Here is a 14,876-nt window from a genome sequence, read left to right as displayed (position 1 = left end):
GGTTTAAAATGGGGAAGACGGGTTATATGAAAATTCCTTAAATTAAAAAAGACGATAAGGGAAAGATTAAGAAAAGGTTTAACAGTTTAAAGGTCAACTTTGCTCTATATTGGCGCAGTGGTTAGCACTGCTGCCTCACGGCGCCGAGGTCCCAGGTTCGATCCCAGCTCTGGGTCACTGTCCGTGTGGGGTTTGCACATTCTCCCCGTGTTTGGTGGGTTTCGCCCCCACAACCCAAAGATGTGCAGGGTAGGTGGATTGGCCACGCTAAATTGCCCCTTAATTGGGGAAAAAAAGAAAGGGTTTCCTCCCACATTCCAAAGATGCGCGGGTTAGGTGGATTGGCCATGTTAAATTGCCCCTTGGTGTCCAAAGATATGCAGTTTGGGAGGGGTTACGGGGATAGGATGGGGGAGTGGGTCTAGATAGGGCACTCCTACGGGCGGGTGGGTGGAGACACGATGGTCTGCACTGTAGGGGTTCCATAACTGGATGTTTCACCTCATGGGGGATTCTGGAACAAGGGGGATACGGATTTAAAATCAGTGGTCTCCCATTGAAGACAGAGATGAGGAATAATTTGTTCTCTCTGAGGGACGTTGATCTTTGGATTTACTTCCCTTCCCCAGTGAGCGATGGAGACCGGGCCAGAAGCAAAATACTGCAGATGCTGCAAATCTGAAACAAAAACAGAAAATGCTGGAAAAGCTCAGCAGGACTGGCAGCGTCGGTGGCGAAAGAATGTTCCGAGTCCGATATGAAGAGTCTGATTGTACTTGAATGTTAATCCTGTTTCTCTCTCCATAGATGCTGCCAGACCTGCTGATTGTTTCCAACACTTTCAGCTCTTGTGAAAGCGGTGAGTGGAGTCCGAGCGGGTCGTTGAATATATTCGAGGCCGAACTAGGCCGAATTTTCACCTAAAGGGGACGAGGAAAGGATTAGGGAGGCAGGCAGGAAAATGGAGGCAAGGATCAACTATTGAATGGTGGAACAGGTTTTTAAAACAAATTCATAGTATCGCCCCGTTAAAGAGCCGCACTAATTACATTGTTAGAAGAAACAGGTGGAGGGCACTCGTGTTCTTTGAGCGCACGTAAATAGGGGACGGCCGGGACACTTTGTTGAGTCGGAGGAGAGCTGGGAGACTGGAAAAGTCAACCAACTGTCTCAACAAAGTAATTCTCAGGCTGTTGATTTCAGCTTCACCAATCTGCTTTGGTCCTATTAATATTCGAGGAATGTTTATTCATTGCATGGTAATGACAAATCCCACGTTGATTAACAACCATTAAATATTTGTTTCGATTATTACATAGCCACCGGAGTTTCTAAACTCTAAAGGGGGTGAACACAGCCAATAAAACATTTTTGAAAGCCCAACCAACCCTCCCCCCACCACCTTCTACACCTCCCACCGCTCAGACTGCCGCTGCGAACATTGTCAACTCCGCCCAATCGTCTACTGCGCTTTATTCTTCGTCTTCTTCCTCCCTTGTTTCTTGTTCTTTTTGGGTTTCCTTTGGCTCCGCCCACCTTCCAGGCCCGCTTTAGTCACCGCACTGTCTGTCTCCTCGGGAAGGTTACCTTTGCAGTTCTTGAAGGGGGCATCTTCCACGCTCAGCCCCGTGACGTTTTTCGGGAGGTCGCAGACGGCCGTGACCTTCAGATTGGTGTTTTCAATCCACCTTTCAAAGATAAAGCGTGTCAGTGAAAGAAAATCACCGCTTCACATAACAGTACACCTCTCCCGCACGCAACGGGGGACTAGGAAATAATGACTTCAAAAAACAAATCGCTCAAGGGATGTTGGCGTCGCTGGTAACGCCTGTACCTTTTGTCCATCCCGAATTACCTTTGTACTGAGTGGCTTGCACACCCATTTCAGAGGGCAGTTAAGAGTCAATCACAAGGACGGCACGGTGGTTAGCACTGGGACTGCGGCGCTGAGGACCCGGGTTCGATCCCGGCCCTGGGTCACTGTCCGTGTGGAGTTTGCACATTCTCCCCGTGTCTGCGTGGGTTTCGCCCCCGCAACCCAAAGATGTGCAGGGTAGGTGGATTGGCCACGCTAAATTGCCCCCTTTTTGAAAAAAAATGTGGGCACCCGATTCTTTTTTCCAATTAAGGGGCAATTTAACGTGGCCGATTTGCCTAACCTGCACAAATTTTGGGGTTGGGTGAGACCCACGCAGACACGGGGAGAATGTGCAAACTCCACACGGACAGTGACCCGGGGCCGGGATCGAACCCGGGTCGGTAAATTGGCCACGCTAAATTGCCCCTTAATTGGAAACAAATGAATTGGGTACTCCAAATTTATTTTAAAAAAGGAAAGAAAGAGGTGCACGTGAAGTGCTGACTCACCTGGAAAGAGTGTTTAGGGCCTTTAATGAGCTCTCACAATCAGTAATGTGACAATGCCTCAGTATCAGACACCAGGGACAACTCCTCCCTGCTCATCTTTGAATAATGCCAGGGAACTCTTATAACCCCCAGAGAGGGCAAACCAGCCCCTCTCGTCCAAAAGGACAGCACCTCGAACCATGCCTTGCAGCTGGACCCAAACCCACAACCATCTGAAGCACAGGGAGTGTGGTGAGTTACACCAATGTCTATGATGCACGATCAATTGGACAAAGACGAGAGTTGAATACAACTGAGGCTTTATTGCTCTAAGATGTGTGGCCTCCCACAGCAACTGGCAAAATGACTGCTGCACGGAGGACACACATATTTATACTCCGCCTACTGGGCGGAGCCAGCAGGCAGGGACTACCGCCGTACCTGTAGTACAGGTCCCACCGTACATCACCTAATATAGATGCAACAGTGGTCTAATATAACAAACTACCCAAAATATATCACACGAAGGAGGGAATGAAGAACTCAACAGAACAAAAGAAAAGTACAGCACAGGAACAGGCCCTTCGGCCCTCCAAGCCTGCGCCGACCATGCTGCCCGTCTAACCTAAAACCTTCTACACTTCCGGGGTCCGTATCGCTCTATTCCCATCCCATTCATAGAATTTACAATACAGAAGGAGGCCATTTGGCCCATCGAGTCTGCACCTTCCCTTGGAAAGAGCATCCTACCCAAGGTCAACACCTCCACCCTCTCCCCGTAACCCAGAAACCCCACCTAATCTTTTTGGACACTAAGGGCAATTTAGCATGGCTAATCCACCAAACGTGCACATCTTCGAACTGGTGGGAGGAAACCGGAGCACCCGGAGGAAACCCACGCACACACGGGAGAACGTGCAATCTCCGCGCAGACAGTGACCCGTCCGGGAATCAATCCTGGGACCCTGGAGCTGTAGCAATAGAGCCAACCACTATGCTGCCTTGCCCCCCTATTCATGTATGTGTCAAGACGCCCCTTAAACGTCACTATCGTCCCTGCTTCCACCACCTCCTCCAGCAGTGGGTTCCAGGCACCCACTACCCTCGGTGTAAAAAACCTCCCTCACACATCTCCTCTAAACAAGAACTGGGAGGAATTGGATGATTAATCAGGGGCTGGGTTAAAGAAATGGGTTTTGAGGTTGTTGAAAGGAGGTGTTGGCAGGAGGCATCTATCCTCATTGTCAGAGGGGCGTTGGAAAATCTCCTAAAGGAATGGGTATTAACTAAACAGCAGACTGAGGAGAGGAGGTTGGAATGCAAGAGTTACGGAGAAGTTCCAGGGGCAGAATGGGAGCACAAAAGAACCCGTAAAATAAATGAAATTGTACCAAGGCAAGGAGGTTACGTTAAACTTGTATAAAGTACTGATTCAGTCTCGACTGCTGTATTATGTCCCGTTCTGGGCTCCACACTTTAGGAAAGATGTTGAGATGAATGTAAGAAATGCAACTTCACTGCAGTGTTAATGTAAGCCTACTTGTGACAATAAAGGTTAGTATTATTATATATATTATTTTATGTATCTGCTGCAGTAATACATTTTTGAACTTCTGACTTAAAGAACAGACAAACTTGGTGGCAGAAAAAAAAGGTGCAATTAAGATGTCATAAAAGGTGAGATCATCATGTGTTTCCAAAAGCCATGTTTATGTTTACAAGGAGAGGCCCAATAGGATTTTATTATGATTTCTGGGGATTCCTCTGGGGTGCAGATAATTTGAGACATTGTACTTAAGTAAGTAGGTCTTGGGATTTGAGTGGAATCAAGATGAAGTAATTAATGGCAGCAGCCAGGTTTGTAGCAGGCAGAGTTTTAGTTTTCCGGAACTTGTGAGCTGAACAACAGCTTTTGTGAGAGGCTGTTAGATTCAGCACTAATCTGACAGTCAGTGATCTGCAGGCTTCCTTGTGTCTCGTGAGTCTCACCCCCACAACCCAAAAGGATGTGCAGGCTGGGTGAATTGGCCACACTAAATTGCCCTTTAATTGGAAAAAAAATAGAATGGTTACTCTAAATTTTTTTTTTAAGGGATCTGCAGGTGTTTACTGAAATGATCCCTCTCTCTCTACAAGCAGTCTTTCAAAGATCTATATATCTAGAGAGAGCAGCAAGCAATCCTGTGTTTGCTAACTTTATTTCAAAGTGGATTTTGACCTGTGATGGATTTTGCTTGATTGGAGATACAGAAGCAGTTAGGAGTTAAAGTGTTTCGTTTTATTGTTAAGCATTGTTCAACTGGTAATTTTAAGCTTTGTTTTATGATGTTAAAGTTAGTTTAATACTGTGTTAGTAACGTTTGTTTAATACACTTGGGCGGGATTCTCTCATCTCGCGGCAGAGTGTTGATGCCGTCATAAACGCTGTCGCGTTTTACGATTGCGTGAACGGGCCGCTCTGAGGAGCGATTCAGACCCGCAAATGGGGCCTGCACGGGCGCGGCGAGAAGCGGGGGGGCGTGGCGCCAGACCGGCATTGGATACGCGGGATGCGTCAATGATGGGGCACCGCGGCGCCTAAAGGTGCGCGAGCGGCGCACAGTCCCGGCACCCGCAAGATGGCCACCACCCGCCGTGCCGCCCCGAGGTTCAGGGACCACGACCTCGACGCGCTGCTGGCCGCGGTCGAGGAGAGGAGGGCACTCCTGTGCCCCAGACGGGGACACCGCCACCCGAGCAGCACAGTCCGGCGTAATTGGAGGGTGGTGGGCAACGCCGCCAACGCAGCGGGGCACACCCCACGGACCGGCCAACAGTGCCGCAAGAAGATGCACGGCCTAACCAGGGCAGCCAGGGTACACCGAGACGTGCCCCTGGCACCACCCCACCCCTACCACCCGCACATGTGAAAGTGGCTCCCATTCCCCCCCCCTCCCATCGCCCACAACCACAAGGAGCGTGAGAGAACCGGAGGGGGTCCACCCGTACTGCACCCCCTCACAGTCCACGAGCAGAGGGCACTGGACCTCGTTGGCGGAGCCGAGGACCGGGAGATCGCCCCTTGCCAGATCGGAGGCGCACCAGCACGTGAGACTCCCCTGTCTGGCTCCACCCCCTGTAGCCACCTGGGTTGGCCACTTCCTGGCTTAAAATGGAGAACCGCAAAGACTGAAGGGAAATTCAGCCAACACAGGCAAAAACTAGCAAATACAGAAATCATGTATATTGGAACTTGCAAAACAACCAGACAGCACTGAAACCAGCAGCCATCTGCATAGTAATGAGCGATTCCCAGGCACAATGGCAACAGTTAAGGTGAATAAGGCCAAGCCAGACTCCTCGGCGCCAGCAAGAGCCAAGACAAAGGAAGGCCAACAGACACTTAGGGACCGCCCAGCGATCAGGGAACAGCTCCAGCATTGGAGAAATCGATCCAAGTGATCGGAAAGTAGTCCAATCACTTGGAACCAGGTACGGGGTCCGCCCCGAAGGGCGGGAAGCCCCTGGGGACTATAAAGTAAAGCTCCCAAGTTCAAATCGTCCTTCTTTGGCAGGGTCACTCAGCAACTTGAACCAACCCGTGAGAGTGACCTGTCTAAGCTGCCGCATCAACCAAGTAAGTCTCCAGTCGACGCTCGCTACGAGATAGGCGCTCCTAGCTACCAGTCCATATCAGCTTTTGAATCCCGCAGACTCAGGACCTGAACGAAAGGCCATTTGTTCCCCTGACCTGGTGGGCCAGTCCGAAGCTAAGTATAGGCCTTTTAGTGATAGGAATAGCCTAGTAAGTAGAGTTTATGCATGAGTAGCGATTACTGTGTATAATCAATGTGTATTGATTTGAATCTTACTAATTGGTGTATTGAGTTATTGATCATTACTTGAACTTGAAGCTCGTGGCGGTATCATAAAGATACCTGGCGACTCGAGAGCAAAGGTTATAAAACAGAGCTAAAGAAGGCTAATGGGATGTTGACCTACATAGCGAGAGGATTTGAGTAGAGCAGCAGGGATGTGTTGCTGCAATTACACAGGGCCTTGGTGAGGCCACACCTGGAATAGCGTGTGCAGTTTTAGTCTCCTTCTCTGAGGAAGGATGTTGCTGCCATCGAGCCATTCAGCCCCTCTAGCCTGCTCCGCCATTCAATAAGGTCATGGCAGGTCTGGTTGTGGCCTTAACTCCACTTTCCTGTCTGACCCCTGTAACCCTTGACCCCCCTCTTGTCAATCAAAAATCTGTTTAACTCGGCCTTGAATAAATTCAATGACCTACATCCCCACCGCTCTCTGGGGATGGGAATTCCACAGACTAACAACAATCTGAGAGAAAATAATTCTCCTCATCCCCACCTTAAACAGTAGAGTGGGCTTTTTATTCTTAAACTCTGTCTCCCAGTCCGGCTCTTTCCCACTAGGGGAAACATCCCCCTGGTATTTGGTTTGTCAAAATCCCTGAGGATCTTATATTTCAATTTAGAATCTTTACAGTGGAGAAGGAAGCCATTCGACCCATCGTGTCTGCGCTGGCCCTTTGAAAGAGCACCCTACCTAGGCCCAAACGCCACACTATCCCCATAACCACACCTAGGGGCAATTTTAGCATGGCCAATCCACCTAACCTGCCCATAAGAACATAAGAACTAGGAACAGGAGTAGGCCATCTGGCCCCTCGAGCCTGCTCCGCCATTTAATGAGATCATGGCTGATCTTTGTGGACTCAGCTCCACTCTCCGGCCCGTACACCATATCCCCGAATCCCTTTATTCTTTAGAAAGGCATCTATCTTTTTCTTTAAAACATTTAAAGAAGGAGCCTCAACTGCTTCACTGGGCAAGGAATTCCAGAGATTCACAACCCTTTGGGTGAAGAAGTTCCTCCTACACTCCGTCCTTAATCTACCTCCCCTTATTTTGAGGCTATGCCCCCTAGTTCTGCTTTCCCCGACCAGTGGAAACAACCTGCCCGCATCTATCCTATCTATTCCCTTCATAATCTTATATGTCTCAATAAGATCCCCCCGCATCCTTCTAAACTCCAATGAGTACAGTCCCAGTCTACTCAACCTCGCGTCATAATCTAATCCCCTCAACTCTGGGATCAACCTAGTGAATCTCCTCTGCACTCCCTCCAGAGGCACTATGTCCTTTCTCAGTTAAGGAGACCGAAACTGAACACAATACTCCAGATGCGGCCTCACCAACACCGTATACAATTGCAGCATAACCTCACTAGTCTTGAACTCCATCCCTCTAGCAATGAAAGACAAAACTCAATTAGCCTTCTTAATCACCTGTTGCACCTGCACACCAACTTTTTGCGACTCGTGCACCAGCACACCCAGGTCCCTCTGCACAGCAGCATGTTTTAACATCTTACCGTTTAAATAATAATCCATTCTGCTGTTATTCCTCCCAAAATGGATAGCCTCACACTGTGGGAGGAAACTGGAGCACCCGGAGGAAACCCACGCAGACACGGAGAGGACGTGCAAACTCTACACAGACATTCACCCGAGGTCGGAATTGAACCCAGGTCCCTGACGCTGTGAGGCAGCAGTGCTTGCCACCGTGCTGCTCACGGTTTCTTCCAAACTCCAAAGGGTACAGGCCCAAACCTTCTTCGTCAGATAAACCTCCTCATTCCAGGAATGAGTCGAGTGAACCGTCTCTGGACAAATGCAAGAACACCAAATTTCAAAATATCACAACAATTTGCACTGCAGGAGAGAAGGGTGCTGATTGGTTTGCAAGTCAGCTCTGATAGGTCGAGGTGTTGCCATGGAGAAATCAACATGGAACTTTTGGCTCGACTAGCTCAAGATTATTTCAGAACGCACCTGAGAGGAGGGCCTAATTGCGCAGTTCGTTAAACCGTAGTGAGAAATTGAGTGTGGGGTTTGGGCCTTGGTAACTTTCTAACATGCAAGCCACAATCAGTAATCACAAAGCTGTTCCGGACACTTGTTAAGAGGTGCCTACCTGCGGAGGTGAAGGAGTGGGCAGTCGCAGTTCCAGGGATTGTTGGATAGATTGATGGTGTGAAGGTTTGTGAACTTTTTCAGTTTGGGAATGTAGCTCAGCTTGTTGTTCTCCAGGTAGAGGCTCTCTAACCTTGCATCCAGTCCATCAAAGGCCCCTTCAAAGATCTGCAGTGAGAAACCAGAACCCAATATTACAACAGCAGCAACTTTTGTTCTGTCTTGTGATTGGTGGGGGGGGGGGGGGGGGGGGGTTTTTACCATTGCCCAGAAGTTGAACTGGACCAGCCAAATAAACGTTGTGGCGGCTACCAGGCCGGGTCGGGGGAGATGATAATGGCAAATGGAATGGAAAAATGGAAAGACTTCATCGGCAGCACGGTAGCACAGTGGTTAGCACAATTGCTTCACAGCTCCAGGGTCCCAGGTTCAATTCCGGCTTGGGTCACTGTCTGTGCGGAGTCTGCACATCCTCCCCGTGTGTGCGTGGGTTTCCTCCGGTTGCTCCGGTTTCCTCCCACAGTCCAAAGATGTGCAGGTTAGGTGGGTTGGCCATGATAAATTGCCCTTAGTGCGCAAAATTGCCCTTAGTGTTGGGTGGGGTTACTGGGTTATGGGGATAGGGTGGAGGTGTTGACCTTGGGTAGGGTGCTCTTTCCAAGAGCCGGTGCAGACTCGATGGGCTGAATGGCCTCCTTCTGCACTGTAAATTCTATGATAATCTACGATAATCTATGAATATGTAAGTGAGACAGTTCACATCATTTTAGGGAAGTGATATAAGACTATCCTGATTCTAAAACTTGGGGGGGAGGAGGGGCAAGGGGGGGAGCATAGTCTGATAATTAAGGCCAACCCGTCCAGGAGAGATGTTAGGAAGAACTCCTTGACTCAAAGGGCGGTAGAGGTTTGGAACTCTCTCCCACAGACAGCAGTCGGAGCTGGAACAGTTGTTCATTTTAAATCTGAGATAGATTTTTGTGAAGCAAAGATATTGAGGGATGTGGGCCAAAGGCAGGGAGATGGAGTTCGTCGACAGATCAGCCATGATCTCACTAAATGGCAGGTCAGGCTCGAGGAGCTGAATGGCCTCCTCCTGTTCCTATGTTCCTCTCTTGAGGCCGAGTGGAAAGGATGAAGGCTTGTTCTCGGTGTAATTATTTGTTATCTTTTGAATAAAGTTGATGTCATACCGTACCTCGGAACATCAGCAACCGTCTTTAACAACACGCTAAACACAAGGATATTACAGGAAAAGGGCAGCACGGTGGCGCAGTGGTTAGCACTGCGGCCTCACGGCGCCGAGGTCCCAGGTTCGATCCCGGCTCTGGGTCACTGTCCGTGTGGAGTTTGCACATTCTCCCTGTGTTTGCGTGGGTTTCGCCCCCACAACCCAAAGATGTGCAGGGTAGGTGGATTGGCCACGCTAAATTGCCCCTTAATTGGGAAAAATGAATTGGGCACTCTAAATTTATAAAAAGGAAAAAAAAAAGAAAAAAGAAAATTACAGGAAATAAGGAAATAGCAATGATATTGAATATTTGCTGCAGGATTCTCCATCGGCGGGATCCTCGGATATCCCATTGGTTGGTTGCCAGAATGGAGGATCCCGCTGCCAACCAGGGTGTTCCGTACAGGAAAACACGGCTGGTAGACCGGGATATCCCGCCCTTGGTCTAATCTTTGCTGAGGAAGATTTGCAAGGAACGTTGATGAAAATTGAGGTGAAGCGCGAGTCAAATGCGAGGGAGGTTCTCCACGTAACTAATGTCAGTGAAGAAGGAGAAAATAATGGGACTTAAATTCAGCAAAACCCCGATGGCCTACATCCGAGGGGTAAGATTGACCCCCAGTGGAGGTAGCCAATGGCAAGATCTTCCTGTTCCGCTGACATCCAGGGCGTTTTGTGTGGCCTGGGAATCTGCCGTGGAGGGGGGGGGGACTTTCGGTGGGACCAGAAGGTCCCACTAGCGGGACGGGCGAGACAATCCAGCCCTAGCGCCCTAAACCGGATCATTGCCAAGATACTGGATGGATTGGTTTTGATCAATCAAAATTCTCCAGATTCCAGAATGCTCCCTGTGGATTAGAAGGTAGCTAATGTGATACTATTGCTCAGGAGAGGAGAGCGAGGAAAAACAGGGAGCATTAGGCCAGTTAGCCTGACATAGATGTGGAAAATGCGAGAATTTTTATGATTACAGAGCACATAGAGAATCAGAATAAGACTAGGCAGACTCAACATGGTCTTTTGAAAAGGAAATCACGTTTGACTAATCTATTAAGAGATTTCTGATGGTGCATCTAGGAAGATAGACGAGGGGGAGCCAATGGATGTACTATATTTGGATTTTCAGAAGGTGTTCAAGATGATGTCACATGAGAAGGTGTCACTCAAGATTAGGGCTCCCAGGATTGGGAGTAACGCCCCCTCCCCCCCCACCCACCTGTACTCGCCTGTGCGCCCTTGGCAGACTCTGCTCACCAGGTGCACACCGTGGGGGATCTGTCGTGATTCACATGGACGTGAGGGAAAACGGGAGCAGAAAATCCCTCCCCGGGTTAACTCTGTTTCTCTTTCCAGACCCGCTGAGATTTTGCATCATTTTCTGTTTTAATTCCAAACATTTAAACCTTAAAAGCACCGAAACCACATCTTACCTTCTCCAGGCCCATGTCGCTCAACCACAGGTGCTGGAGAGACCCTGCCAATGGGAGGAAGGCCGCGTCGCCAATCTGTTTGATGGGATTGTTGGACAGTCTCAGCTCATCCAAAATAGGCATCCCCGTTAGGGCAATGGTGGGGACAGCCGTCAGCTTGTTCTCATCCAAGAACAGCTTCTGGAGTTCCCCGACTGGCTGCAGGGCAGTTGGGGAAATGTAGGTGATGTTGTTGCCCGTCAGGTAGAGCCAGCGTATCTGCCCAGCCCCTTCCATATTGTCATCGGTCAGGCGGGGGATGGGGTTGTATTCTAAGTGAAGAGCAAAGAGATCGGGCAGCAGCTTGAAGGCGCCCTTGGGTATGAGTGACAACCTGTTGTAGTCCAAGTAGAGGTACGTCAGGTCAGGCAATCCATCAAAGATTTCTGGCTCGAGGCTCGATATCTCATTCCCGGAGAGGTAAAGGTAAATTAGCTTCTTTAGTCCCCGGAAGGCACCGGCGTGAATGTCATGAATTCTGCACTTCTGCATGTGAAGCGAAACAAGTTTTTTCAAATCTGGGAACGAGCCTTTAGGCACCAAATAGAAGTCATTATAACGCATGTCAAGCAGTTGAGCATCGATGGGGAAACCCTTTGGGATCTTGCGTAGACCTTTTCCTTCACAGCTCGAGTGCTTCAAATCGTGTTTGCAATCACAGTGCTCTGGGCATGGAAGGTTTTCTTGATTATTTGTGTCCGGCTGGTTCTCCAACTTGAGCTCCTCCTCGTCTTCATAGTCTGAAGGGTGGCTTATACACTTCAGATCAACTAATCGCAGCGAATCCAACCGCTCGCCTCGGAACACAGCTGGCGCGCCGCAGAACACCTCTGCTTTCGGCTTGGCGTGGCCGGCCATCCATTCTCGGAAAGGCCTCATCAGGCAGTTACACTGGATTGGGTTCCCTGTCAGGTTGATCATTCTCAAGGACTCAACCCCCTCTGGGGGCTGCATGATTTGGAGCTGGTTGTAACGCAGATCGATAACCGTTAGCTGAGGGCTGTGGACAAAGGCGGAATGAGACACCTCCTGGAGGGCCATGTTGTCCAAGGCCAGATGCTTCAGGGAATGCACCCGGATGGACTCTTCCCCAAGATACGTCATGGGATTCCGGCCGAGGTCCAGTCTGGCCACGTTTTTGAGCCTGGACAAGGCCTCCGTTGGCAGATATTGGAGCTCATTGCCATCCAAACTCAGTCTCTTTAGCGCCCAGAGTCCAGCCAAGGCCTCGTCCGCAATGTTGTTGAGCATGTTCTTGGACAAGCGGAGGTGTTTGATTTGCTGGAGGCCCTGGAAGACCAAGGGGGGCAAATAGACCAGGAGATTGCCTTCCAGATTTAAGAAGTTTAGGAATCCCAGCTGGCTGAATGCTCCAGGCTTGATCTCCTCAATCCTGTTGTTGTCAATGATGAGTTGTTGAAGGGACATGAGGCCATCAAAGGTCTCCTGGTAGATGAATTCAATGTTATTGAAGCCGAGGTTCAGGTACGTCAGTTGACCAAGTCCACGAAAGGCGCCTTCTGCAAGATGGTGAATCTTACATTTCTGTAAGTTTAAGTGAGTAAGGTAAGGAATAGGCAGGAAGGCTCCATTTGGAATCATGTTGATATTGTTCCCCTTAATATCCAGCTTCTTAGTAGCCTGCAATAGAGATATTGTTAATGCAGAAGTCATATATATTTTTAGTGTCAAGCATGCTTAATTTTTCCCTGTAATTGGCCTTACATAATGTCATAAAACATAATATTAAAAAATAGGAGGAGTAGCCCATTCGACCCATCGAGCCTGCTCCGCCATTCAATACTATCACGGCTGATTTGGACTTTAACTCCATTTTCCCGCCCCCCCATTCCCCCGTACCCTCTCATCCTCTGAGGGGCCAAAGATCTGCCCATCCCGGCCTTAAATATATTCAACAGTGGAGCATCCACAATCCTCTGGGGTCGATAGAACCGTCTCTGGACAAATGCAAGAACACCAAATTTCAAAATATCACACCAATTTGCACTGCAGGAGAGAAGGGTGCTGATTGGTTTGCAAGTCAGCTCTGATTGGTCGAGGTGTTGCCATGGAGAAAGCAACATGGAACTTTTGGCTCGACTAGCTCAAGATTATTTCAGAACGCACCTGAGAGGAGGGCCTAATTGCGCAGTTCGTTAAACCGTAGTGAGAAATTGAGTGTGGGGTTTGGGCCTTGGTAACTTTCTAACATGCAAGCCACAATCAGTAATCACAAAGCTGTTCCGGACACTTGTTAAGAGGTGCCTACCTGCGGAGGTGAAGGAGTGGGCAGTCGCAGTTCCAGGGATTGTTGGATAGATTGATGGTGTGAAGGTTTGTGAACTTTTTACATTCACAAGCCTTTGGGTGAAGATATTTCACCTCATCCTAAATGAACGACCCCATATCCTGAGACTGCCCCCCCCCCCCCCGCCCCCCGTGTCTTCATGCCAGGGACCCGGGTTCGATTCTGGCCTCGGGTGGAGGGTGGAGTTTGCACATTTTCCCCGCGTCTGCGAGGGTTTCCTCCGGATGCTCCGGTTTCCCCCCACAGCCCAAAGATGTGCAGGTCATGTGGATTGGCCGTGCTAAATGTCCAAAGATGTGCAGGAGAGGTGGGATTGCGGGAATGAGGCAGGGCAGTGGGCCTACGCCGGGTGCTATTTCGGAGAGTCGTTCCGTGGGCCAAATGGCCTCCTTCTGCTGTTTAGGGACTTTATGGATAGATTCCCCGACGAGTGGAGACAATCTCTCTGCGTCCACCTTATCAAAACCCCTTTAGAATCTTGTAGGTTTCAATGAGTTTGCCTCTTATTCTTCTCAACTTCAGAGAATATAGGCCTAATTTACTCACCCTTATCAGAGGACAACCCCCTCATCCCGTGTACTGATCCAGTGAACCTTTGCTCTATCACGTTCCAATGGACCGGATAGACTGGACACTTACATCTGCGAGGTCGAAATAAGTGGTTCAGAAAGGTTGGCCCTCAATCCAACCCTTTCCATGGGTAAACGGCCAAGCTGACTGCCTCTGCTTCATAGCAATTACAGAAAATGTACAACACAGCTGGGCAAGGGGGGGGGGGGGTGGGGGGGGGGGGGGGGGGGTGGGGGGGGGGGGGGGGTGGTGGTGGGGGGGGGGCGTTGGGCGGCATGTTGCATGTTGCGCAGTGGTTAGCACTGGGACTGCTGCGCTGAGGACCCGGGTTCGAATCCGGGCCCTGGATCATTGTCCGTGTGGAGTTTGCACATTTTCCCCGTGCCTGCGTGGGTTTCACCCCCACAACCCAAAGATGTGCAGGGTAGGTGGATTGGCCACGCTGAATTGCCCCTTAATTGTAGAAAAAATAATAATTGGGTACTCTAAACTTATTTTAAGAAAAGAATCCTGACGTCCCCTCGGATTCTGGGGTCGATTTCAAATTTTGCGCAGAGCGTAACTCAAAAGTATACATTCCACCCTCTTACTGAGAAAAAGTGCATGACCTGGAAAATCTTGATCTGGGAAAATTGGAGGGAAAAGGCTTGGGGCTGACTGCAGATCTAAAGAGAATGAACCCGGAGAAAGGTTAGGCAGAGCGTGGTCGCCCATTTTGAAAGTCAACTCTCATGGCCTTCAGCTGCCTAGCCTCAAGCTCCGAATACTGTCCCAAAACCACTCGCCCTCTTTACCTCACATTCATCCTCTTTTTAAAATAAATTTAGAGTACCCAATTCATTTTTTTTCCCAAAATAAGAGGCAATTCAGCGTGGCCAATCCACCTCCCCTGCACATCTTTGGGTTTTGGGGGCGAAACCCATGCAGACACGGGGAGAATGTGCAAACTCCACACGGACAGTGACCCAGAGCCGG

General features: G+C 49.5%; 1 protein-coding gene across 1 annotated transcript in view; it reads right to left on the bottom strand.

The window, feature by feature from the left end:
• Positions 1–1,227: 1,227 nt before the first annotated feature.
• Positions 1,228–14,876, bottom strand: part of chadla (chondroadherin-like a) — a 55,992-nt gene continuing 42,343 nt past the window's right edge. Inside the window, exons 3-5 of the mRNA XM_072492006.1 lie at positions 10,985–12,664; positions 8,325–8,491; positions 1,228–1,688 (exon numbers count right to left, since the gene is read on the bottom strand). Of these exons, the coding sequence (XP_072348107.1) occupies positions 1,463–1,688; positions 8,325–8,491; positions 10,985–12,664 (2,073 nt within the window). The 3' untranslated portion in view covers positions 1,228–1,462. The remainder of the gene's footprint in view (positions 1,689–8,324; positions 8,492–10,984; positions 12,665–14,876) is intronic.

The sequence above is a fragment of the Scyliorhinus torazame genome, chromosome 29 (assembly GCF_047496885.1).
Source record: "Scyliorhinus torazame isolate Kashiwa2021f chromosome 29, sScyTor2.1, whole genome shotgun sequence".
NCBI classification, from domain to species: domain Eukaryota; kingdom Metazoa; phylum Chordata; class Chondrichthyes; order Carcharhiniformes; family Scyliorhinidae; genus Scyliorhinus; species Scyliorhinus torazame.
The sequence above is the reverse complement of the archived record's forward strand: the minus strand, read 5'-3'. Positions and strand labels throughout refer to the sequence as shown.